General features: G+C 42.4%; 1 protein-coding gene across 2 annotated transcripts in view; it reads left to right on the top strand.

Moving 5' to 3' along the window:
- Positions 1 to 24,283, top strand: part of GLI2 (GLI family zinc finger 2) — a 284,491-nt gene extending 260,208 nt beyond the window's left edge. For both annotated transcript variants that reach the window (XM_072985243.2, XM_078377808.1), the window contains 5 exons: positions 2,752 to 2,901; positions 5,802 to 5,966; positions 9,818 to 10,099; positions 15,455 to 15,791; positions 17,984 to 24,283. In XM_072985243.2, the coding sequence (XP_072841344.2) occupies positions 2,752 to 2,901; positions 5,802 to 5,966; positions 9,818 to 10,099; positions 15,455 to 15,791; positions 17,984 to 20,334 (3,285 nt within the window). In that variant the 3' untranslated portion in view covers positions 20,335 to 24,283. The remainder of the gene's footprint in view (positions 1 to 2,751; positions 2,902 to 5,801; positions 5,967 to 9,817; positions 10,100 to 15,454; positions 15,792 to 17,983) is intronic.
- The last annotated feature ends 2,572 nt before the right edge of the window (positions 24,284 to 26,855 follow it).

Here is a 26,855-nt window from a genome sequence, read left to right as displayed (position 1 = left end):
GAAAAGGGGGCGGGGAGAGAAAAGCAAGCAAAGAGTGCAATACCCATCGGAAAAGCAAAAAAAGCAAAGCAAAAAAGCAAGCAAAGAGTGCAATACCCATCGGAAAAGCAAAAAAAGCAAAGCAAAAAAGCAAGCAAAGCGTACAAGACCCATCGGAAATGCAAAAAAGCAAAGCAAAAAGCAAGTGAAGCATGCAAGATCCATTGGAAATGCAAAAAAGGAAAGCAAAAAGCAAGCGAAGCGAGCAAGGCCTATTGGAAATGCAAAACAGCAAAGTGAAAAGCAAGCAAAGCATGTAAGATCCATTGGAAATGCAAAAAAAAGCAAAGAAGAAAGCAAGCAAACCCCTCGAGACCCATCAGAAATGGGGGGAACCCAAAAAGCAAGCAAACCCTCCGACTCATCGGAAACGGGGGGAAAGCCCAAAAAGCAAGCAAACCCTCAAGACCCATAGGAAATGGGGGGAACCCAAAAAGCAAGCAAACCTCACAAGACCCATAGGAAATGGGGGGGAACCAAAAAAGCAAGCAACCCCCCAGGACCCATCAGAAATGGGGGGAAACACACAAAAAAACACAAACCCCCCAAGACCCATCACAGCACAGAAACATACCCTCCAGCTCAAAACCACAGTGCAGAACCCACCCAGAACAAAAAGCAGAAAGCAGCACCTTAACTTACCAGGCAGTCCGAAGCCTCCTCCAGTCGCACTCACTTTAACCTTTGGGGCAAAAGAGCTACAAAGAAGCAGCCTCTTCGCCTACCAATAGTTAGCAATTTGAATTTCCCGCCTTTTCCCCCTGCCTTTTTCTGTTCATAACTGGAAGCTCCGGCCGGAAGTCGAAGCAGAATTTTGCGACCGGAGCTGGTCGTAACTCGAAATGGTCGTAAGCCGAGAAGTTCATAAGTCGAGGCACCACTGTATAGGGAAAGAACGGGATGGGTTTTTAAAAAAAAAAATTAAAAGCAATGGGGGTGGGGATGTAGTGTTGCTCATTGCAGCCCTAGAGCAAGTAGAATGGATAAGGGGATTGGTCTCAAGATCTCCAGTAGGTAACACAAAAAGGTACTTGGGTAGCACACCAGTATAGGCAATAATCAATGGAGGTGTAAGCAGGACACTCTAGAATGAGCGGTTAGGCAGCAGTGTGTTAAGAGCTGTTGACAAAGATGTACACAAAATAGAATGCCTTCCTTCATTTTTTTAATCCAGCTTTTTAATGAGGGTTTGCCTTCTCCAGAACCTTGCTTCTCAACAGTGATAAAATCCTTCATCTCAGTGGCATACACAGTTGCAACCTGCATGCTAGACCTGAATGTTGAATGGAAAAATGCTCAGAATACAAGAAACCATCCAAGTATTAAATTTTTAAAGGTTTCCATTGGATCTGTAGGGGAGGAAGCCTTTATTTTTAGTAATTAAAGAAAGAATAAACCCCAGAAGCATTATACAGCAAGAGCAATAGTGTCACCAGACGTCTTAAAATTCAAGTGTGTGGTTGTCCCTCAGCCAGCAAAACGGGAATTGAAATAGAAATAATCAGTAATATATAGAGCTAGGTGATGCCACTTCGCTTCTGACTCTAAAGTGTTGTTTTTTGCATCAGCTCCAGAGGCAGAGTTTCCGCAGTGAGCATCCAGGTCATTTCAAATACATATATTTATTCTTTCTTTGACTCGACTATAGAAAGTATAGTTTGCTAGTGTTAAAACAGACTTGCAGAATTGTTGGATCTGTCAGATTTTATCAGGAGTTAGAAATTCAATATAAAATTTGGTCAAAGGTATTTTACTTGCTAGTTTGCAGACTTGCTAAATTTCCACCCGGATCTGGCCTTCTACAGTTACAAGTGGAGGTATGGAGAAGGAGCCTTAACAGCTATATGCTCTACTAATTACTTTCTTCTGAACTTTGTTGGCTTTCTCAAAGATTCACTTAACTCATTGAATCAATAGTTCCACACCATCCAGATGGATGGAAAACTGTTATTTCATATCCACTATTACTTGGTGGACTAGATACAGATTCAGGCAAGTCTAAGTGGCAGAGGAACTGTGCCCTTCCATCCCCACATTTCAACTGCAGCCCCAACAATTTTTTTAAAATGCTATACTGAGAGTTGGGGTTTATGCAACAAGGTAAGCCCAGTTCCCACTCTTACTCTGACACAAAAGTCAACCCCCTTCAGGAGGGTTCCCTGGCCATTTAGCGGTTTTGGGTGGCTTTAGAGATCCTTGGTCAGGTGAGGGTGGAGAAATTTGTGTGTACCAGTATCTGAATCAAAGCAATTCAGCAGTAAATTGCTAATAGAATAGACCAATGGAATCAGTGGAACCTATGGAGGAGTTGACTCGCCAAATCCCCACTGATTCAATGGTCCTACTCTATTTGTGAGTTACTACTGGATTTCAACCAATAATTAATTAAAATCTTTTTTATACTACCACTCAAGGTAAACTCTCCTAAAAACACCTTGCAAGAAAACAGTTTGGAACAGTAAAGTCTAAAAATACAACTAACTAGAACAGCAGCATATAAAGCTCTAACATAGCAAGAGTAAAAACATTTCACAAAATAAATACAGACATCTATTCCTTTAAAAGCAGGATAGAATATCCGTATCTTTCAAGTCTACTTAAACCAGAGGGGAAGCCACGTGTAACAAGACTGTGAGTCTCCTTGATGAAAGTGCCTCAGTTTTGCTGAATTCCTTGTGTAACAATCCCGTTTCTTCTTTTCTCATCTTCTAGCACATTAATAATGATCACATTCATGGGGAAAAGAAGGAGTTTGTCTGTCGTTGGCAGGAGTGTACACGGGAGCAGAAACCCTTCAAGGCACAGTACATGCTGGTAGTACATATGCGAAGGCACACTGGAGAAAAGCCCCACAAGTGCACGGTAAGACAACAGTGCCATCAACCTGCATGGTATATTGAAATGGATTAGGCAAGTGCCATCATCTTCACATAAGCACAGAACAAAACTCTCTGTGAGCATATTAAGAATTGCATGCTTAGTAAACTGGATAATATCCATGAATAAGTCAAGCAGCAGTGAAAAAAAAGTCTTACCCCTGTTTTTTGCCATTAGGTCTAATTGGCATGTAAGGTGCCAAATAACTAGGGATGTGGTCCAGACAGTCTGTCTTGGCATGGTGAGACAGCCTGTCAAACATTCTCCACCCTGTCCCAAGAGGTTTCACTCCAGAATATGACCAAGATGCCAAGCACTTCCTTTGCCATGTTTTCGGCATTTTGTGCAGTGTGCCTCAGAAGAGGATAGTACTTTTACCATTCTGAATCTACAAGACACAGAAAGAGCAGGCTCAAAAAGATCCACTTATTGACACAAACAACCCATCCACTGCTACTACTTTTACTTTGAGATAATAATTATTGCATTTTCAATTACTGTGCCTTTTATAGAAATGCACAAAATCCAGTTCTGAAAAGTCACTCCATCTCTCTTGAGGCTACCAGCAACAAAATCTCTCTCTCTCTCTCTCTCTTTCTCTGTTTGTGTGTGTGTGTCTGTGTGTACACACATACGTACATGGAAGTTACATGTGTCTGCATGTACAAATACTGGGCTTACTGGATTTATATACAAAAAAAATTACACATGTGTTCTAGCAAATGTGTGAAGACTGGAACATGTAACTATGTATGATACAACTGTCCAATCATCCTTATCCACTATCCCATGCATCCTTGATGTGTACAGTTCAGGATACAGCTTCTACAAGCAGAGAACAGCTGAACAGCAAAAGAAGCTTGCACTAAAAGCACAGCACTTGAAATGTTCTTCTCCAGTTCTGTTGGTGGAGCAAATGAGTTCTATTTCTGATTTACTTTAGCCACTAAGTGTAGTATTTTCATGAAAGCCCTTTGGAGTAATTGGAGTATCCTAGGAACTGAGACAATCTCCTGTATTTTGGACAGTTACAATCTAGCCAGCTTATCGCCTATTATCCCTTGGCTACGACTTGCAACTCCAGAGCAAAGAATTCATTCCACAGAGAGCTGTAATATCAGTTAAAACCTCATCTGTTGGAGAGTGCGCTGTCCAGGTTCATTGTCCAAGTAATTTTTCAACATGTGCTGGGGCTTTAAAAGCAAATGGAGGCAAGGGACATGATTTGAACTAGACCAGAGACTAGCCCTTGTTTAGAATTAGGTGTGGGTGGAGGAGACACCTCACTTTACTTTTCAGACATCATACTTTGATGCTTACATCAGGTTAAGGAAATAGCAAAGTGTCTTATTCAGACACCCTTTGTTGGGGAAGTGAATTGTGGCTTATTTCATTTTCCCATATAAGAACAAACAAGTAAAACATTTTCTCCTTAGCAGGCAACTTGACCAGAGCTCATGGACATTTTTGTTATTTCTGCCCTTTTTTGTGTGTGAAAAAAAAAATCATGGAAGCATTTTCTGCAGAAAAATAGAACACTGGGGGAGGAGAACTCTGGCATTTTGCACAAAATCCAAAGGTTTCTATGAAAAGTGCAAGGGTTTTTGCAGTAAATGTAAACTCTGGTATTTTGCACAAAATTCAAAGGTTTTTATCAAAAGTGCAAGGGTTTTGCAGCCACTGTTCTTTTGCTAACACTACTGCTGTTTAAAGTTTGGCATTTCACTCCAAGGCAGGGGCAAGAAATCTCACAGTGGTAGGCCATTTATTATCTTCACATAGTGAGACATCCCCAGCCTTCTTTTCTTTTGTTTGTTAAAGGGGGGGGGATTTTTAAATTATCCATTACATCCTTAGCCCTTTTTTCACACTTTTCTTCCAAAACTGTTGTATGCTAATTTAAAGAAGCGATGTTACCATGTATTTCTAATAGAAGACATTTTCCAAATATATCTAAGTTGCAACGGACTGCATATAAACAAGAGTGAGCAGTTCATGGTCTTCCAGATGCTGCTGTGTTGCATTTCCTGTCAGCCCTAAGCCACCTAGTCAAGAGCAAGAAATGAGGGGAGCTGTAGGCCAACAGAAATCTAAAGGGCCACCTTTTCCTTCAGCTCAGCATATTATGTGGCAGACCCTGCTCCCACTGGTACATTACTGGCACAGAGATTTTCCCCACAGCAAATTCCTATTGTTCAGAGCAGCTTTTGGGCTCTCAAAATGCTTGAGTGATGTTGCTTAGGGAGTCCCAGCTCAAGCAAGGTATTTGGGCACCATGTGACATCCACTAATGGTTAGAGGCATTTTGTTGTATCATTTATTGAAGAATGTACCTATAGTGCATTTTTGTTAAAGAACAACATCTTAAAGCAGTTGGCAATAAAAACAACTTGATTAACAGATGCTGTATATGTTGTCCACACTTTACATCCTTATTGTGGGATCCGTTGGTGTAATAATGCTCTTGTCTGTCTCCACAATAGTCCTGCTTCCCATGTGAATCATGTATCAAAGTCATTGTATAATAAGGCTAGGAGAACTTTGGCCTTGTAGTTGGTTCTCAACTACAATTCCCACGGTCCATTACTGAGTAGTTCTAATGGCAGATATAGGCAAGGCCAAAAAACGTACAGTATGGAAAGCCACAAGGTTCCCCCACTTTATAGACTGGGGTGGGTTTTTAAATACAGACACCTGCTTTAAATCAGCTGCCCAGGTTATGAATTGCATTTTTTTTTTTTTAAAAAAAAGAGCGCTTTCCCCTAATGCTCATGAAAACCAAGATCTGCCTAGGATTTATGTTCTTCGAAGAGGTGGTGATTAAAACCAGATGACATGGAAAAATGCCTCCAGCTGATTAACACTACAGTTTTGTTTTGTTTTAGTTTGAAGGTTGTTCGAAAGCCTATTCACGTCTAGAGAACTTAAAGACACACCTGAGGTCTCACACTGGAGAAAAACCTTATGTCTGTGAGCATGAAGGCTGCAATAAAGCTTTCTCTAATGCTTCTGACCGAGCAAAACACCAGAACAGGACGCATTCCAACGAGGTAAGTGTAACCCTTTGCTACACACTGGATGGGATTTGCAAACAAAATAAAGCTGCTGATAATACACACTTTGCACACAGGGCTTGTTTTTTAAAAAATAGATATAAAAAATCACTGCCATAATAACAAGCTGCTTTTTAGCAGTTGCTTTGCTGGAGAGGGACACCAGGTTTGCCTTACAGTTATGAACACAAAGCTAGAAACATTGAACAAGTAAGCAAACTTTTTCCCAAACCTTGAATCTGAACCCCCTGGGGCTTTCCGTATCCAACATCTCAGTGGCCCAAAATAACTCTGTTTGTGCTGTTGCAAAATGAAATCCACAACATTGGCAGTCGGACACCTGGCCCTAAAGGACACGTGAGACAGAAGCACAAGGCAAATGCTTTCTTATGCCTTGCTAATGAAGATATTTTATTAGGAGCTGGGGGTAGGGCAGGAAATTGGCTTCACTGTTAAGCATGTGATGGTCTGCTGCAAATGGTTAGGGCCAGGGTTGAAATTTCTATTACCACTAATTAAGCAAACAGCAGGAATGGGGGAGGGATTCCTAAAAAAAAAAAAAAAAAAAGGCAGCTGTGACCAGGGAGAATTTAGCCCCTACCCTTATTTGTAATGATTAATATGAATCATTGTGGGTAAGTAGAATGTAGGACTTTTAAAGTGACAGCTTTTGACCCACCATCTCTGGGTGGCATCACACCAGTTGTATCTCTCTGATATGCCTTCTTGTCAGTTTTGCATCTCCTCTGCCACCCTCACAATTTCTTTTTGGACAAACCAGATCTTGGATACGAGGTAATGCTTAGAAAACAGTGCACGTGGAAAATATGTTACAGGGACAAATTGTCTGTGACCAATGAGAGGGATGGGTCAGGGCCAGCCGTGCCATTAGACAAAGTGAGGCAGCCACCAAAGGCAGTAGATGCAGAGGCCAGAAAATGATGTCAAGGTGCTAGATGCCAGAGATCTCTGTGCAACACCACCTCTTTTCGACACGACCTGCAGTTAACCCATTGCACTTTAATTCAGAGCAAGATGTACCATTGCCAAACTATTCGATTTCCAGATGTGGAATGGGGTGGGGCAGGGCCATCTTCAGGCAGCAAAAGGACTTTGCTTGAGCCCTGGTTGGTTTGGTGGCAGGAGGAAAGAAAGGGTGGCAAAGGTCCTGGCAACAACGGGGGCACCCTATCCTCTTTACCAGTAGGAAGGTAAAGGTAAAGGTTCTCCTTGACATTTTTAGTCCAGTCGTGTCTGATCCTAGGAGGCGGTGCTCATCCCGTTTTCATGCCGTAGAGCCAGCGCTTGTCCAAAGACAGTTTTCCCATTTAAACATCATTTTGCGATCGCAATAGCAATCGCAAAAACCTCATCGTGAAGCAATTTCATTGTCTACCGGGGTAATCGTCAAGCGGGGCACCACTGTATTGTGGTTGGAACTCAAAAGAAGACATGTTGGGGGTCCAAAGGCTCCTAACAGCACAAGAAGCTAGAGACCAGAATTATAGACACAGACGCCCTAAGAGAAGACATGAAGCGTTCCTCCTGCTCAGGCCACAGCCATCATTATATAACAGTGGGGAGTGCTCTCTTGCGTCCTGCCCCCCCCACCCATGAAAGAAAGAGAGCAAGAGCAAGCAGTGCCTTAACCTTGCTCTTGGTCAACAACTACTTTTTGCACAATGACCACACTGCGGAGGTAACAGAGAGAGACTGGCCTGAGTTCCATCTCTCCTTTGGAGTAGAAGGTCAGTTGAAACCTGTCTCTACATACCAGTCTTACCTCCAGCTAGGCCATGTGGACAGAGTAGCCCACACTCTCTATGGTGGTATATTTGGCCCTCATACTTCTGTTTGTTTACCCCACTCAGATATTTGGTCCCAGTATCATGACCAAAACTGCCCCACCTCCTAACACGGGGAAGAGGATAGACACTTTAGATGGACATTTTATGTGGCTGTATCCCAGTTATGAAAACCCCTCCCCAAGACAATTGGGGTTGCCTCCTAATTGCCTAGGGACAAGTGTGTTCTGGTGAACCTTCCTGCAGTTGGTGCTCATCTCTGATTGTTTTTTTCAAAATTGTCTCTGGTTTTATTCAATTTCGGCTTTACAGATTTTACTTGTTTTGTTGTTATTGTTTGCGCATCACATCAAGCACTCCAACTGATGGGACAATCCAAGCAAATCAATAAGTAAAAGTTTTGGAATTTCCTGGAAATGTCAGAGGTAGAATGTTTATGGCAGGATCCTCGTGACTGGCCCCAGTGAGGTGGAAAGACAGGTGGTGAAGGAAATCCTTTATTTCTTGCTTTCCGGAATAAAAAGTCCAGACAATCCTTCAGACAGTGGACATAAACATCTGTTACCCAACTCCAGGGATTCATTCAAAACATTATTTTCCCATTTTATATTTTAACCTTATTTACCCAAATCCTGTGGAGTCAAAAGTGACAGAAATGTCCATTCTGGGGTGAATTTGAAGCAGTTTTGCTGTAGAGAGGTAGGGTCCTTTCATCATCTCCATCTCCTGTTCCGGTCAGACTGTGCCATGGCCCTTACAAAAATGAGCCAATGAATGGAAATTGTTCTGAATGGTGTAAAGCCCCATGTCCCTCAGAGCCAGGCAAAGAAACACACTCACTTCTTGCGAAAGCCGGCAAAATACTTATTCTTTGGATGGTTCTTTTCCAAGGTCTCCATGGAAAAGTACTTCTTTAAGCAGCTGCTAGCCTGAAATGTCACTTTTAATGAATCCAGCCCTTCAGAAACAGCACCATGGCTGTCTTGCTTTTAACCACATTTGTGCAAATGCACTTTGAATTTGGGCAAGGATAAATTGTGTGGGGTGGGAGAGTGGGGGAAATACCTTCCTGTTTTCCTACTTCTCTCACCAGCTGTGCAGTCCTGACTTAGCTTATTTGTTCTGCGGTTATCAATGACTCATGCTTTCAAGAGTTACAGTATTATCATCTTCAAAAGCAGGGCATGCCTGTGGATTTCACTCTGCAGCATAACTGCCACCCAGCTGACAGGTGATGGAGATGCAAGGGAAAGATGATGGATTGTAAATCCGGGCTGGGCTGGCTTTCTGTAAAACAGGACGTCTTTTTCCCTCCAGGCCTCACATATTTCACAGAAAAGTTGTCTGGAAGACATGTCCTGCACATCTCGGCCACATCCTATGCTAATCCTCTTAACATTCCTGTGGCAACTGGAACAAATGCAAATCATGCCAAAAAAATACTTTTAAGGCGAGGTGTTGGAGTATTTTTGGTAGGGACCCCATGACAATTTGCAGTGGTTGAGTTTTAATTCAGACTTTGCACATTTTTGGTGTAAAATATGGGCACGTCCATCCTTAGAGGTACTACAGGGAATATCAGTTCTGAGCAACTCAAAGGAAGGGGCAAAATCTGGGAGAAGAGGAAAGGGCCCCAGAATTATTGTATTTTAATGACCAGTACGAGCAGATTCAGAGTAAGGAAGCAGTTCTATCAGTCCATCTTTGAAGCTATGAAGCTGCTTGATACAAGCTTCATAAATTATGGCGCTCCCCAAAAAGTCTTCCCTTTCTCCATCATTCTGAGGGAAATGGTGAGAGGAATCAGTGAAATTAGGCTGCCAGAAGCAGCTTCACACCCAGTGGCCACCATGGATGCATTCAGACAATCAGTGCCAGTTCAAAAACAAAAGCGTCATGGTTGGACTATCCAGCATTAGCATGGAACGCGTCTGCCCCCAATACCACAAAAAGGCTGTCGTTCACACAAAATTGTCAACAAGAAATATGAGATAAATATTTGCTTCAGGGATATAACTTCAAAATTTTGGCTCTCATTGGCAGAAACCCTATGTCTGTAAAATTCCGGGCTGCACAAAGAGATACACAGACCCCAGTTCCCTCAGGAAACATGTGAAGACTGTGCACGGGCCTGAGGCCCATGTCACCAAGAAGCAACGCAATGACGTTCACGTGAGACCACCAGCGCTTAAGGAGAACAGTGACAACGAAGCAAGTGCAAAGCAGAGTGGCAAGGCAGCCGAAGAGCACGCTGAGGCAAACAGCACCACCAGGGGCACAGAAGACTGTTTACAAGTCAAAACAATCAAGACAGAGAATTCTGTGGTAAGAGGCACCCTTGCTGTGAAATGTTCATGATGCCCGTTCATTTGTAAAGTAGCCGGTGAATCATAATTAACCTTCCATTCCCACATTTACACACATCTTCCCAAATTTCACCCTTCAGGATTCACTAAGCTCCCTTACACTCCTATGCAATTTTTTTTTTGCATGTTCAGCATAGCACTTTGGACACAGCTAAGGTCTTGCATACAGTATCCAAAAATTAAAAAGGAGGCACTGTTAAAGTTGGGAGATATCTCTTTGTTACATCTGGGAAACTGTTTTTCTTTGTGAATGACACTGCTGGTGACTTGTAAAATCCTGCTTCACTTAAAAATTGGGTGAGAGTTCCAGGGGCAAATCTGTTCTGTGGACTGGTGCCCGATTGTCCTGAAATAGGTAAGAATATGAAAATTAACAACCTATGAAGCTGCCTTATCTGGAGTCAAATCAGAAGTCCAGCTGAGTATTACCCAGTCCATTCATATCTCTCTGAGGCCTTTGGTAGGTGGCTTTCTTAGAGCTAGTACTCTAGATGTAAGGTGTGAGAAGCCTTTGGACTACAATCCAAATGTGAATTATGATACTGTTTTAGTCAGACCTCCTTACTCTTCCCATCCCACACCCCTTCTGCTTCAACCTCATCTCCTCTGATAATCTCAGCAGCAAACCAATGGGAGACTATTCTGACAATGAAGCTATGCTGTCAGCTTAGCAGCTTCTCCTTTCAACTGGGCTTCTTGACTGTTTCCTCTTTGGCTGTATTGCCAACACCTGTTTCTTAAGGGTGTTCAGCCCTTGCACTCTGCAGTCGGGAATCCAAATAGGGATTCCTGCGTGTCCTTTTTATTCCTCTTTGTAAAAGAAAATAAGATGGGATGGGGGAAAGTATGCTGGCTGATACTCGGGGGAGAGAAGGGAAGAGAAGAAGGTATCGCAAAATACAGTGTGCCCGAATGTGACGTCAATATTGCTTTGTAAATGGATGTTTGTACCTGTGCCCGTGTGTATTCCCCCCTCTGCCACTCCTATTTCAGTCCGAAGCATGCATGCACGGGCGCACACACAGACACACACCAATCCTTTTAGCTGGACCTTCTGAAAACAGAGTATGTGTCCTGTTTCTCTAACTTGTGATCCCTCCATAGTTATCATACTTTCTGGCAACTATGTAGTCCAGATATACAGAGACCTTCAGATACATTACCTCAGTCCTCCATACCTCTGTAAAATAGGTCAGTATTTGCATACTCATGTTACAGATGACAGATTAAGGCCAAAAGGCATAGTTTTGGACACATAGTTCTTCATGGCAAAGAGGAGCTGAGAACCCGAGCCTTCTCAGTTCACCATTGGGTCTCTTAGCCAGTAGTGTCCAGAACATCCCTCTGATGTTGCCTCTTTCACTTTCCAAAGCGCCATGCAGTTGAATGCCTGACAGTGTTAGTAATTAATCATCTGATTTCAAGTACCCGTATTTTTCGCTCCATAAGACGCACCTTTCCATAAGACGCACCAATTTTTTAGGAGAAGAAAACAGGAAAATATAATCTGTTTTCTTCGCTCCATAAGACGCACAGACTTTCCACCCCCCTGTTTTGTGAGGAGAAGGTGTGTCTTATGGTGCGAAAAATACGGTATCACATTTTAAGAAGTAGATATTCTTTTACCTCTGTTGTGGATGTTACAGTTCTACCCTTAGTTCTGCATCTCTTCATAGCTCCATCAATAGCCTCGGGTCTTTCCTTTTGTGTTGTCTGTGTTCTAACAACCTTTTCTTTCTCCTCTTTTAACCTTCTCTACTCTACTTCACAAGGACAGTCGGTACTAAGGTGAGCAAATAAACAGTCTTTGTCAAATCTCTCTGTACAAAAGACATCAGGTGCTTTGTCCTGTCGAGGTGGCTAAATAAATCCATAAATCCATACACATGTGCATTTTCTATAATTGTCAGGATAGAACATGTGTGGTAAAATAGCCACGTGTGGACTAAATTCCTATTATTCCATCTTTTTCATCAGGGCCATAACTAGGGTAAGACAAACAGGGCTTTGCCCCAAGGGGCCAACTTTAGACAGCATGCCCTTCTCCCAGATTTGCCAAGACTGGCCCGACAGCTTGGTCTACAGCCATAGGAAAAGACAGCAGCAGACCAAACATTGTGCAGCCTTTAAACCTGGTAGCCAGGAGTGAACAGAGGAAAAATGAGTCCCAGTAAAGGTACGGCTATCAGGGCCTCAGTGGACCGTGACTCTGATCTAGAAGAAGAGGCAGCATCCCTGTGGGCTGTGATGTAATAGGTAATAACTGTCATTATTCTTCACCATTGGCTATACTTATCTGCTAGGAATTGTTTTCCAACAATATCTAGAGGGCCAAACATTATTTCCACTTGACGCACAGAACTTGCGGGTGAGTGGCATCACCTCTACCCAGCCCCAATCTACAGGATGAAACTGACCTATTCAACTACATTTGGAAATAGGACCCCTGTCCCAGTTTGCACCAGTTTTCCGAGTGTCAAAAAAGTGAAAAGTGTGTTCTTGTAGTTTAGGACGTGGAAAGGACAAATTGTAGGACAAATTGGTGGCCACAGTCAAGCAGTGCTGTCTTAGGGGTGGAAAGGATACTCTCTAAATTCTTCATGCTCATTTCTATAAGATATAACAAGACACCTTGATGAGAAATTTTCAAGGCCCACAATATTCTTACCTCTAACCATGAGCAAGACAAAGAGCTTTTTTCCTCTCAAGATCTTTGGCATTTCTGTGTAAATGCCTCTAGGGCCCTTTTGCTTTAAGAAGCAAAGCATATCAGACACACGGCAGGCACAAAAGGACTAGCTGATTGTTCAGAAAGATGCAAAAAACCCATCTGGTGATTTCAGTTCTAAAACATAGCTCTAGTTATCCTAGTTTTCAGCAATGTGCAAATTGCATAGTTGGATGTAAGCAACATACCTTTTTCTTCAAAACACCGTTCTTACTCAGTCAAGAATGCTGTGGAGACTGCAAAGAAACCTCTCCCCATCCATAGTTGCAGTTCCTCCCCCTTCATTGTGAGGGTGACCCACGCAGGGAATCACGTTCTTGTGGCATTTATATATCATACGGCAAGAGTGGCAACCCACAAGTGTTGTAAAGGCTGGTCATGACTTTGTTACATTTTTGCAAATATAGCCCTGCTGCAATGTAACTGTGCTATTACTGATCGCAAGATTTTTCATGTGCGATTTCACCCCAGTATTGCTGTGGTGATTTCAGTATCGCTTTGGTACAGGATGCTCTTGTTAGCATTTCTTCACTGTCCAGTAAAGGTAAGAAAAAGAGCAGATTTTCCCATTCCATCCACAATTAGCCCTGCGACCTTATGAGGAATTCTGTTTCAGATTACGACCAACTGACATACCTTTAATTGTGTTCACCCCTAATTGTATTCTTTGGAATTGTTAACATTCTGGTTTGAAAAGCAGAGGAGGGCTTTAAACTAAAAGTTATCTGGCATTCCAATTCTATAGCCATCTATGATCAGCAATCATAAATCGTCATTCCCAGGCCCGGGAAGGGGGGAGCCCTTCCTTTGAGCCAGAACAAAACATTTAGCCTTTATTGCAAATAAATTTACTTAATGTGAAATGTAATTCCTAATAAAAAAAACCTTTACCAATCCTGACCCTGCAAATCATGCCCTTATCTGCCTATAAAGGCTGTCAGACAAGCATGTTAGGATCCTTTGAACCACAAGAAGTACACAGTGCCTGCAGCATTTTGGGCTTGATTCTGCTTCAGATAAACAGGCTCACTCTGTAGAATTTGGAGTGGGAGAAAAAAAAATCTACCAAATGTTCCAGGTTTATCTCAAAGAAGCATCAAGAGCTTAAGTTTCTTGAGTGAATGCATACAGAGCTTTGTTGCTAAAAGGAGGGGGGGAAATCCACCCTCAAGGCTTTTAGCTCCCTGATGTTTACATACCAGGGCTTGAAAAAGTCATAAAAATTAACTTAATCTCTTAAATCACTTATCTCATGAAAATCCTGTGTCCACATTACTGTGCCATCACACTTGCGGACAATAATGGACACATTGGCTTTATCACTTAATGAGGATTTGTTTACACATAGGATAGCTCTGGTTTAAATTATATTTCATTGAAGCTTAGAGCTGTAGTATCTGTGTGGTATGGATTTTAATTCTTTTAATGCTTTGAGTTTCAATACATTAAGTAAAGTTCAGTAAAGTAAGGTAGACGTAAAGTTTTCTACTCTTCTCCCTGTCATTTTAATTCAAATCCGAAGACTGTTAACTCTGGGTATCTTATTTTACAGGATTAGTTAGGTAGATATGGATAATACAGCTGGAGCTTTGGGTAACTAAATACAGCTGGAGCTTTTGGTAACTAATGCACCAGTTGGAATAACTGGTGCATATATCAACTAATATACTGCCATCTCTATAATCCAATATCCATGCCAATGAGTGAAGAGAATGTCCTGAACAAAAAGAACTGCCTTTTTCACTTCAGTGAAATTACAATCATCCCTGATAAACTATCGTTTCTTTTAGTTTACTTTGAACTTTTAAAATATCAATTTGGGGGGGGGGGGGGATATTTAAAACCACTGCTGCATTACATTCTGAATTTGCCTTCTGGGGACCAAAGGACAGTACTTTCTCGCTCTTTGAGGCATCCCTCTCCTGCTGAGTCTCGTTGCTCAAGCTGTTCAAGAAGGGTCCTAGCCTCCCATGTAACGTTTTCTGAGGGGGGGAAGGGCCTGCCGAGTGGAAAAGGCAACAGGGAATGCCTTTTTTGTGAACCCCGTGGTACACATCCAATCTGTTTTCATGTATGTGTTTTTCATAATTTGAAGTATGCATGCTGTTTTAATAATGGCCTTCACAATTAAAAGTTTTGTTTGCCCTTTCTTTTGCCTCCAATAAAATGTAACAGGATAGGGAATTTAATTTTTTTTTTAAACCAGCATGCTTTTTGTCTGCAAAATCAGAACCCTAGATCTGATGTGAAGACTCTTCAGGACTACCTGAAAACTTGTGCGTGGGAGCCACCACGTCTAATCAGATTAAATGACAATATTTAGAAACACGGGAGAGCACACAGAGAGGCAGTAACTGTAAAGGAAAAAATGGGGCCAAGAAGGAGCATCCGCAGAAACAAAAAGGGGTCACAACTATCCAAATGTTTGGCAGGGTGATCTTTTTTTAAAAAAAAAAAGTTATAAATCCTTTGGCTGCCCTCATTGTCCAAACGTTAAAAGGGAATCATAACATAAGAATATTTTGAGCAGATGGAGAGAAATCTCAGACTTGTTGAGATTTTCTCCTTTCTCTTTGTCTTCCTAAGATGTATCAGTCCAGTCCTGGTGGCCAGTCATCATGTAGCAGTGAACCGTCACCTCTTGGAAGCACCAACAACAATGACAGTGGAGTAGAGATGAACATGCACAGTGGGGGAAGCTTGGGGGACCTGACTGCGTTGGAGGACGGCACTCCTGTTGTGGACTCGACTGTCTCATCTGGCAACTCAACCATCAGCCTTCAGCTAAGGAAACATACGACCACAATGCAACGCCTAGAGCAGCTCAAGAAAGAGAAACTCAGGACAGTGAAGGATTCTTGCTCGTGGACCAATCCAGCACCGCAAGTCAGAAACACCAAGCTGCCTCCCATCCCCGGCAGTGGTAAGGCTGTCTACTTTTTGATCATTAACCACTGTTGTCTGAGATCCTTTGAGCATTGCCCCTATTGTCTAGTGCAGTGGTCCCCAACATCGGGGAAATCCTGGCCAACAGAGGTGGTGGTGAAGGCTTCTGGGAGTTGTAGTCCAATAACATCTGGAGACCCAAGGTTGGGGACCACTGGTCTAGTACATATATTTCTTCCCCACCTGAACTCAGATACGGGGTTTGAAACCAGAAATGCAGCCATGTCCCAAGCATGGCATATGAAATTCCATTTCCCCATCTTGGCCTTCAAGTTTAATAGCACATTGCAGTACTGTCCTAGCTTCCCTGGCCATACACATTTCAGATGAGAAGCTTGGAATCTCGCTTAAAACAGAAGGGTGTCCTAAGGGTGCACAACAACTTTTGTTTATTTCACTCTTAAAAGCAAATTGCATTGCATTGCATTGTACTTAAAGACTGGTGCATGTATCAAATCTCTACGGATGTTTGGGTTGCAGGGAGTGACTGGATTTTAGATCTCTCTTGGCCTGTGGAAATCAATGTGGAGATTGAACTGGCAGTCGAACATGTGACACAGAATTGTCTTGTGAATATGTGTTTCAAATTTTATTCCGATTGAATATGAGCATAAATTAAGGAAGCTGGCTATTTAGATCTAGCTCTGTAGACAGAATGCCCTTTCCATTTCTAAATAAATCTCCTACCTCTGTCGGTTTTTCAACCTATTCTTTTAACCCTCAGGCTCAGAGGGCAATCTGAATGATCAGTCGGGACATTTGTTTCAGTGTAGGAATAGTATAGTAATCCTTTTGTGGCCCAAATCCTGTTGCACAGTTACACAAAAGGTGTTACTTTCTAAAGCAAATTGCCATAAATTAAGAAATCTCCTTAGGCATTATCTGTTGCTCACCAAGTTGTGGAATCCCTGATGAGTCAAGACTGGATGTGGGAGGTCCAAAAGAATAGCAGCCTATTGGAATGAGCTGTGAATTATATATGATGGGCAACATACAGTGGAGTAACTAACCATAATAACCAACTGTATTGTAATCATCTCTGCAAAGAAAAAGTAACAGTGATTGCGGTGACTGAAAGAAAATGTTCAGCTCTCTGTTAAGGTAATTCCCTTCATTTACGACAACTGGAAAGTCACCAAATACGGTGCAACCTCCTGAGTTCTCCAGAAATGCTCCTCACAGCAAGAGGTACAAATGCAAAGGAGAAATGTGTGTGACGATCAAAAGATGGAGTTTACATCCAGCAAAAGTCTTGAGATGGGCTATAGACAGAGGCTGCAGATATTCAAATTAAACTCTTCCAAATACTGAGATGAAGTCCAGTTGTACCTAAGCTTTGTGAAGAAATTGGCTCATCTCTCTATATCTTCAATATCGTTTTTCACAACTGATGAATTGTACTTATTTCAGCAAATCACTGTGGCCAACATAGTTTTCACTGTGATCTAATCCAGACCTAAGAAATTATTCCTCAACTGGTTCCTTGTGCTCATTAAATGGGGAATTCCATAGCAGTCGTTTTTCATTGACCTCTTCCTTGGCTGAAAACAGATGAAGAACTGAGAACAGAATGATAGAGCCATCTTTATCCATGGTGCATTCGTTTGTCCTATTCACTGTCTCTCATCAAACAGCTTTGGTGCATGTCTTTAAGACCCAACAAACCTGCAAAACGTACTTGATGTAATTGAACAATGGAACAAAAGATACGAATTTACACAACCATAGGAAACAATGGCTCTGTCATAGCAGCTTCACTTTTTCCCAACTTTTGTTGGCCACAGCCTCTATAAAGCCCTCGTCTTAATAACCTGAAAATACTGTACCTCCGAATGAGTGATCTCAGTGGGGCCAACAGACGGTTTTCGGAATTTCCTGAAGGCCTTGGGCAACACTCCCAAGGCTGTGAGGCTAAAAGGTGAGAGATGTAGTCAAAAAGGTCAATTTGTACATTTAATACTTTTTTTAATGCAATGGTATGTACTGTAAAAACTGCAGCCCAAGGTCCACATGTTGCTTGTTTCATTGTACGTGAAAGATGTACAGTATACATACCACACACATATTTGGGATGCTAGGAGAGTGCATTCAACTAATAAGCAAAGTACAAGCAATGGTGCTTCTTCTGCTATCACTGACCAAGTCTTTTCTTTTTCTTTTCTAATTCAGGCTGTCTGCTGGACAACATGGGAGGTGCCTCCACGGCACTACCTAACCCAAGGATAGCAGAGCTGTCCATCAATGAGGTGACAACCCTGAACCAGCTAGCTGAGCGCCGTGACAGCTCAACCAGCACCATCAGCTCTGCCTATACGGTTAGCCGCAGGTCATCAGGGATATCCCCGTACTTCTCTAGCCGTCGTTCTAGTGAAGCTTCACCATTTGGAAACCGCCCAAACAACACAAGCTCTGCTGACTCCTATGACCCTATTTCCACAGATGCCTCTCGCAGATCAAGTGATGCCAGCCAATGTAGTGGGATCCCAGGGCTTCTGAACCTGACGCCAGCTCAACAGTACAGGCTGAAAGCCAAGTATGCTGCTGCCACTGGTGGCCCTCCACCGACACCACTGCCAAACCTGGACAGAATGACTCTAAAGAATAAGATCTCTCTCCTTGATGGAACAGAGCCTGTTTTGCCTTCATTCCGCCTCCCTCCTGGGCCAAGACGCTGTAGTGATAGTAATGCATATGGCTATGGGACACCACCCACATTTGCTCATGAAGTGCAAGGAAATAGCACAAGGCGTGCAAGTGATCCAGTGAGGAGACCTGGTGGAGACCCAGCTTCCCTCCCTAGAGTCCATCGTTTCAACAGCACCAACACCATGAACCCCCTTCACCCTTCTGCAGACAGGAGGAACTTCAGCCTTCCAAACTTTTCACGTGCCGATGGAAGCCTCCCCAGGCATGCATATTCTCCACGACCTCCAAGTATTACTGAAAATATTGTTATGGAAGCCATGTCTGGTGAGACAGATGGTTGTGTTGGAGATGATGATATTGTGCTACCTGATGATGTTGTGCAGTATATCAGATCACAGAACAGTGGGATGGCTGCAGATAACTCGTCTGCAGGGTATGGCAATGAGATGCCGAGCTTCCAAGTGAATGGAAAAGTGCAACATAACAACACTCTAAGCCAACGCAGAATGGCAGTTCCAGATGTGAGTGTGAATCACCAAGCTCCCAGCATAGGCGGATACCAAATGAACTTTGAAGCTAACTCTGAATTGAGCAAAAACAACATGCCAGTCCAGTGGAATGAAGTTAGCTCGGGCACAGTTGATGTGTCCTTGGATCAAGCAAAGCAACAATTCCCTCAACGAAATTTAGCTGTAGTCCATCAGAAACAGAACTTTGGCCAGTATCAGAATTTCAGCCTTCCACAGATGCAAATGGGTCAAAACAACATGAATGTGGCTCAACAGCAGTTTGTGCAGAAGAATATAAGTATGGATGGGCAGAGGTTAAATTGCATGCACTTAAGGCAGCAGCAGGGGAATCCAGGTCCTAGTAACAATCTGGATTTGAACTCACACGAGGTATACAATCAGGTTCACCAGATGCTGAGCCCAGATACAATGGGCAGTGAGCTCAACCAGCTTTCTCCTTCATGTAATAACGTGATGGTGAAGCCTGCGTCTCATGTCCATGTACAGGCATTAGATACAATGGCTGATCCAGTTGCAATAGTCAACAATAACAGAGAATGCATCATGCACAATCAGGGGATGCAAGAACCAGGGCATCAGCAGGACTTCTCTTCACAGTCAAGACACGTGAACTTCTCTATGACACAAGAGATCTTCCCTCAGCTGTCAAACCCACCGAACTTTGGGCCACAACAGGAAATGATAAGTACAGTTGAGCAGAGTTTCACTTCTGGTGCAGTACAACCCCATCCTCCACCTAATCCCAGTCCAGCAAACAGATACCGAGGAATACGTGCTACACAACAGCTGGGTTACATGAGAACAACTCAAGCAACTAACGTTGTGAACCCAGGGCAGGAAACAGCAGGATCCACCTCCATGAAAACAGGTGGCATAGCATTATCACAGCCACAACAATGTCACAGTAGTATGAGGGGAAACCATTTGATGCACTATTATGGTCAAATACACATGTATGAACAAAATGGGAATGTTAATAACCATGCAGACTGTGCAGTAAGGCAGCAGCAGCAGCAGTGTGCGCTGAACATCAAGCCAGTTGGTGTGCCCTCTCCTGGAGCTAATCAAGTGTCTAGCACTGTGGACTCTCACATCCTGGAGCCTCCTCAGATAGATTTCGATGCCATCATGGATGATGGTGACCATTCAAGTCTCATGTCAGGGACCCTGAGCCCGAGCATCCTACAGAATCTCTCCCAGACCTCCTCTCGCCTTACCACTCCCCGAAACTCTCTGACCCTGCCATCTATACCCGCTGGAATTAGTAATATGGCAATAGGAGACATGAGATCCATGTTGACCACCCTGGCAGAAGAGAGTAAATTTCTTAACATGATGTCTTAATGCTTAAAGCACAACTGACTAGATGTATCCAAGAGATTACATGCTAAGCAATTTTATGAATGTGCTTTTTAAAAAAATCCATAGGGTAGACTCTCTCTCTCTCTCTCTCTCTCTCTCTCTCTCTCTCTCTCTCTCTCTTTGCAAGTATTAAATACATTAAAGGGATTCCAAATAAGGAAAAATGTTTCTGTACAAACTTGTATAAACTGTAAAAAGAACAAGAAGAAGAAGAAGAAGCACTGAAAGAATGCACCGCTAGTGTTATTTTGTGCTTGTTCTTCAGAGCTCTCCATCCTCATTCTGGAACATACCTCTCGTAAGTGTCTCTGTAAAAGATAAGCCGCATTTGGCATTATTATGTTTTTTTAAAGATGCCCACCACCACTGCTTCCCTTATTCGTTATCCTTGTTTGTATCTCATTGTTTCAGAACCATGCAACCTCTGAAGTAAATGAGACTTTGCCAAATCTGGAGTACAAGACATACAAGTGTTATAATATTGAAACCCACTGTTTCAAATGAAGCTCTGCCTTGTAAACAGCATGCTTTGCTATGACCTTTTGGTTTTTCCTTGGTTGTTGCAGAAAAAATGCAATTTCTTGCCTCACCCCAAACGCAAAAGCCATACTGTGGGTGCTTAACACTTAATGCCTCATTTTATGACCAGATGTGCACCACACGCACACACTCTCATGCACGCATACACACAGCATTGTTTATACAGCCAGTGTTGCTCTGTGTACCTTGCAGCTTAGCTGAGAAGCATCAACTTTAGAACAGTTTTGCAGTGAAGTGCCTTACTGTGTGTTAGTCGTTGAATCGTCAAGGCATCTCTTGTCCATTAATGTCAAATAAAGTGTATCGCCAGGAGCATGTATAAAATAAAGGGGCATTTATATCAGGCATTGCAGAATTGCTAAAAAAGATATTTGAGAGGGACACGTTGATGTGAAAGATTAATGCCCTGGTTGTTTTATCAGAGGGTATTTTTACAAGGTGGTTTATATCATGGAGAATGTAGTGGAGGTTAGAAAATGCCACTAATTTAGAAATATGTCTCGTAGGAGAAAGGTTGCTGCTCTGCATGGCATTGAATCATGCTTTAAAGAATGCAGAATACTCTTAGTTTCAATTAACGTCATGCTGGAGCTGAAAGTAGAGAGAGGCAACGTCAGAGCTTGTTAAACTAAGAGCTTTCAGAAGTAATGGCACAGAAATTTTGTGCACCTTTTCATTATCAAATTCACAAAATTTGTTGTAAGCTCCATGAGACTGCTTAGCCCTGAGTGATGCTCATGTTGTGCATGTCCAGGTTTCTTTGTGATCTTGGGAGGTCACTATATTTCCGGGCCTCATCCTTCATTGAAAGGTTGTTGTAAGACTGAAACAGTACTTCGAGTATCTTGGAGAAGAGGCAGCAGAGAAGTAAACAGCTTTTTTTTTAAAGAACAATAAAGATTAGTGCAATGGGCACATCCATCCTGCCTCACAAGAGCAAATGGCTTTGTTCTTCTTTGCAAGCTTTATTGCCATTGTGCAATTAAATGGTTGTGAGTATTCTTGCCCACTAAGAAGCGTCCTCTTCCCAAGTATTATCAAAGAGCTGTCTCCACAATGCCAACCGCAAGATGCAGAGTCATCTCCCTGTTGTAGCAATTGAGGGCCTCAAGCATAAAGCAGAGTCCACTTCATTCAGTGAAAAGTATTTCCATGACACAATTATATTAAGCAATCCATGCAAAACAATATTTGCTTAGTTTTTTACGCCTTTCAGTAACTAAGGTTTATTTTCCAGTCCTTTTTCAAACATGCAGTGCTGCTGAAAATTAGGAAAACAGGCAAATGTTATTTAACGTCCAAGATCCCAATCCAGGAAACGATTGTTGAAAGCGTTGCTCCTGAAATTTGCAGCAGGGGTCTGATATGAGGGAAACTTCAGAAGTCCAGCACAGAAACTGGTGTGGGTACTTAAAGGAGCTGACGACATTGGATGAATTAATCTGCTCAAACCCAAATCATTGCCATCCCACAGCAAGTACTTCTGCACCCATCTACCAGATTCTAAGAGTTATGCCTAATGGACTCTGCCAATGTTCTACTACCATCACCACAACAACAGATTTGCCCCCTCGTCTCTGCAGCCCTTCATGCCCTAAATCAGTTGCAGAAGGATGAGGAGCCCCTCAAAGAAAATGGAGGGCACGAGAAGAGAAGAGAATGTCCCATTAGACAAGTGTCCTTGCCCTTCAGTGATGCTGGAGGTACCTCTGCCTCTTATTACATACATTTTTCCTGTAGCACAGTTGTAAAAGGTAAAGCACAGATGTGAAAGCATAACATGCAGTAATATCTCTGTTTTATGTACGTGCATACTGTGATCATGGTAACATAGTCCCACTGTTTGAGGAAAAAGCATTAAAAATTTAAGAAATGTTAAAATGTTTATATGTTAAGAAAATGTGGATCCATGTTCTCTTTACTCATTGTTTTGATCAGCATGCAAAATAGGAGTCAATATATTAAACCATCCCATGCAGTCCTTGTCAGTATCACACAGGTGTCCTCACACCTTCACAGCACAGACAAGATCATCTATAGGTGACACTTATATAAACCAGGGCTATCATGTAAGACTTGACATGCAACCAAGATGATTATGATGGTCCAGTTGAGGACTATATTGGTCACACAACTCATACCCATGTGTTTAGCCTCCACATTGAGCAAGGGAATCCTATGAATGATGCCTCTATGTGACTTGTTTGCTTACTCAATGAAGCTTGTGTGAAGCTATGCATATCGTCCCAGAGGGAGCACAGGACACCAAAAGTGACTTCCAAGAGAGAAGAATAGCTAAGGAGCTCACTAGTCTTACATCACGAGAGGAATAGAAAAACAAACAAAAATGTATTAGGCAATACAACTTCGTCAATACATGGAACAGCTGATTATAGGTAAATGGTATCCAATCTCCAAGTAATGCTTGTCCTAGTTTTGGTATCTGTTGCCACAGGGAAGGATTTGATCTTCATGTCAAACAGCTTTCAGGGGGCCAATTTCTGCATCTGTTTTATATCTGTTACCAGTTCCTATGAACTTACATGCCTGCATCCTGTAAGAAGGATTCACACTATTTAAAAATGGCAAGACAAATTCGGTAATGACTTCAATTAGGTCTAAAATTGACATGAAAATCGGACACGATTAGAAATTCCTTTGAAATCAGTGTAGAAATTTAATACATGGTATGATTTTCTCACTTGCAAAGGAGGATGTGAGACCCATAATTTGGGGGATAAGGTGAGTCTAAAGTAAGTAGGGTCTTCTGTGCACTGCAATACATCCTGGCCTTACTCAGCTTCAGGCAGGGCAAGAATATGAAAAAGCCATGACTTGTGAATAAAAGTTGCTGAAGTGAACTGGGTTCCCATCCTCTATTGGCACAATTGTCCTTCTTAGGAATTTTTACGGTCCTTTCAGGGCTACGATTCCTCAAGCAGTAACTGTGAACTCTTAGAGTGGCTTGGTTGTGTGAGTCGTGATCTATGAACTTCAGTCCTCGTGGCACAGAGTTAGAATAGTAGGGTGCCAAGCCGATGTTTTGGACATCCCATGAGTTAAATTGATCAGAACATTGCTTGATGGCGAGGATATAGTCTGTCAATTGCAAAAGGGAGAAGTGAATCTACTTGACCATGATTTTCTTCAGCTTTACAATGGTGGTCTTCCTTTATTTGCTGTACTGGTATCATAACGGCAATACTGGCTCTGTATATATTCTGTATAGAAAAAAAGCATTCATTATTAATAAGAGTACTGTAGCTGAATTGTTCTGACTTTATATCTTCAGGACCTTTTTAGCTGTTTTCTATTATCATATGGATGGCAGTCACATGTTGAACTGTATATAAATGTTTTGTACATTAAAAAAGTAATTTCTTTTTCATAATTGCTATTTCCTATTGTTTGTTCTTATTCAGTCACAGCAGAAATCATTGCTGTTTACTCTTGTTTGTTCTTATTCAATCTCTGTCTTCCTCCTTGCTTTTTCCTTTTTCTTTCCCTCCCTTTTTTTTTATTTCTATAAGGCAGGGCTGGTACCACACAGTCCTGCATACTGGGAACAGCTGTCTTTATTGAATTTGGCCAGTGCAAATGGGTGAAGAATCTTACTCCAATTCATTTTGAATAGCTTATAAAAAGGCACATAGTCAGAAGAATGGGAAGATCCTGAAGTTCTGAGGAAATCAAATACGAGAGAAAACAAAACTTAACAGACATTCCCCCAGCCCTAAATACAACACATTAGTGGCAAAACCTTCTAAGCTAATGGGAAGGGTGCTGTTTATAAAAACCATTGCTGGAAACAATCTGGTATTCATTCCATATTCTGTCTGGCAGTGGCTTGCTAAACTCAAGCAGAAAGCTCTGCCAAAATTGGCATCTCTTAACTATACCGAGGTCTTTCTGCATATGATTCAGGGGTCAACAACTGAGCTATGGCTGCTTACCAAAGGGGACATACTTCATATTTTAGACTTGGTTAGTAACACATTTGGTCATAACAGAGTTCAGAACCTGTGTCCTTCCCGTGATCAATGCGCTGTAGTTCCCACTAGCACGAGCCAATACAGCCACTGGTGAATAATCATGGAAAATACAGTGCAGCAACTGCAGAAGGCCACACTATCTCGATCCATGGGGTAAAGTAAGATGCTTGGCAAATAGGAGTTGTGGGATGACCCCGGGAATTAGTCAACTTCATGGCTAAAAGCTGCTTCTTAACTGAAATTAATGAATGTCTCTCATTCATCCGTGGTTTCCTATTTAAACCTAAACTATGACAGCATATGTGTCAAAACGAAAGGCCCTAAACTTTGGGGCCTCCTTGTACTCCAGCCATGAGTAGTCCTGCTGGTACCCCCTTGTCCTGTCCTACCTCAACAGCACCTGTTCTTGCAGAGCCGTTTGTTCCATTTGGAAGACAGGCTGTGTTGTAAATCAGCCAAACCTTCTGTATTGTAGGGATGGCAATTTATGACCAACCGAGGCCTCTTGCTGACAGCTATTTAACGTGTAAGTAAAAATGGCCTACCAAAACAAACCTGTCCCTTGTAAGTGTAATTTCTCCTACCAAGATTTATGCTTCATGTAAATGTGCAAACTGCCAGTTTAAATATCTTGCCATAAAAGTAGCATAAAACAAACAAGACCAGGCAAAAGTCCTCAAGAAATGAAGCTGAGCCTGACTGCTTGGGCTCTAGCTGTATATGTACCACTTCTCTCTCTTTATCTGGGATGTCCCTTTTCTTTCTGTCCTCCGTCTTGCCTTCTAGGCAGATGCTGGCAAGACTTTCAGAAGTTGTTTTTGAACTTTTCCTTGCCACCTCTCAGATGGGGAGAATGAGGCCAGTCAATGGATACTTGTCATGAAGGCGACTTCTTGTCTCCAGTATCAGAGGCACTATTTTTCTGCATACTGGTTGCCATGAGAGGAGTGATGCCCTGACGGACTCCTCAGGCGCATCTCATTCTGCAAAGAGATTGGATAGGCCTTTGATCTGAACCAACAATAGTTGTCTCATGTTCTTATGCCCTTAATTGATGCACACTGATTCTAGTGCACACACACGGGATGCATAAATGGGGCTGCCATATAGGCTAACTTTTAGTGACAGAAATCCTGTTGGGCAGGTTCCACCTGCGCAACCAGAATGACATCATTGTCAGAGGCCAACTGCCACTGATCAAATATGTCCTTTTTTCAATTTTGGAATGTATACGACTTCTTCGCATTGCATGCCAACTTTGTGCAACCCAAAATTGAAAAAAAAAGTCTTTTATCAGTAGCAATGTGTCACTGACAATGACCTCATTCCCATTGTGCAACTGGAGCTGTGCAATAGGATTTCAGTCACTGAGTCAGACCACTGCTTCATCCAGCTTAGTATTAAACTAAGAGACAAATACTAGGCATTCTTCAGTCTTGAGAGACTATGGTAGCGTGCTCTGTATGGAGGTCTTGGAACAGCATCTAGTGTGGCTGAGAAGACCAATTTGAGAGTGACCATCTCTTCCACATTGAAGACAAATACAATCTGTCCCATGTCCAGCTCCCTGGTTTTGCTTGTTTCGGGACTGCCTCTTTGCCTCGGCCTGCTGTACAAGTGCCTCTTCAAATTGGGAGAGGCCATGATGCACCGCCTGCCTCCAGGCTGAACGCTCAGACGTCAAGATTTCCCATCTGTTGAGGTCCATTTCTAAGGCTTTCAGATCCCGCTTGCAGATGTCCTTGTATCGCAGCTGTGGACTCCCTCTGGGGCGATTTCCCTGCACTAATTCTCCATACTTTTGGAATCCGACCATCAGCCAATCTCACGACATGCCCAAGCCAACGTAGACGGTGCTGTTTCAGTAATATATACATGCTAAAAATTCCAGCTCGTTCTAGGGCTACTCTATTTGGAACTTTGTCCTGCCAGGTGATACCAAAAATGCGTCGGAGACAACGCATATGGAAG

Source organism: Pogona vitticeps, chromosome 1, assembly GCF_051106095.1.
Source record: "Pogona vitticeps strain Pit_001003342236 chromosome 1, PviZW2.1, whole genome shotgun sequence".
Lineage (NCBI taxonomy): Eukaryota > Metazoa > Chordata > Lepidosauria > Squamata > Agamidae > Pogona > Pogona vitticeps.
Note: the sequence above shows the minus strand (reverse complement) of the source record. Positions and strands in the feature narration are given on the sequence as shown.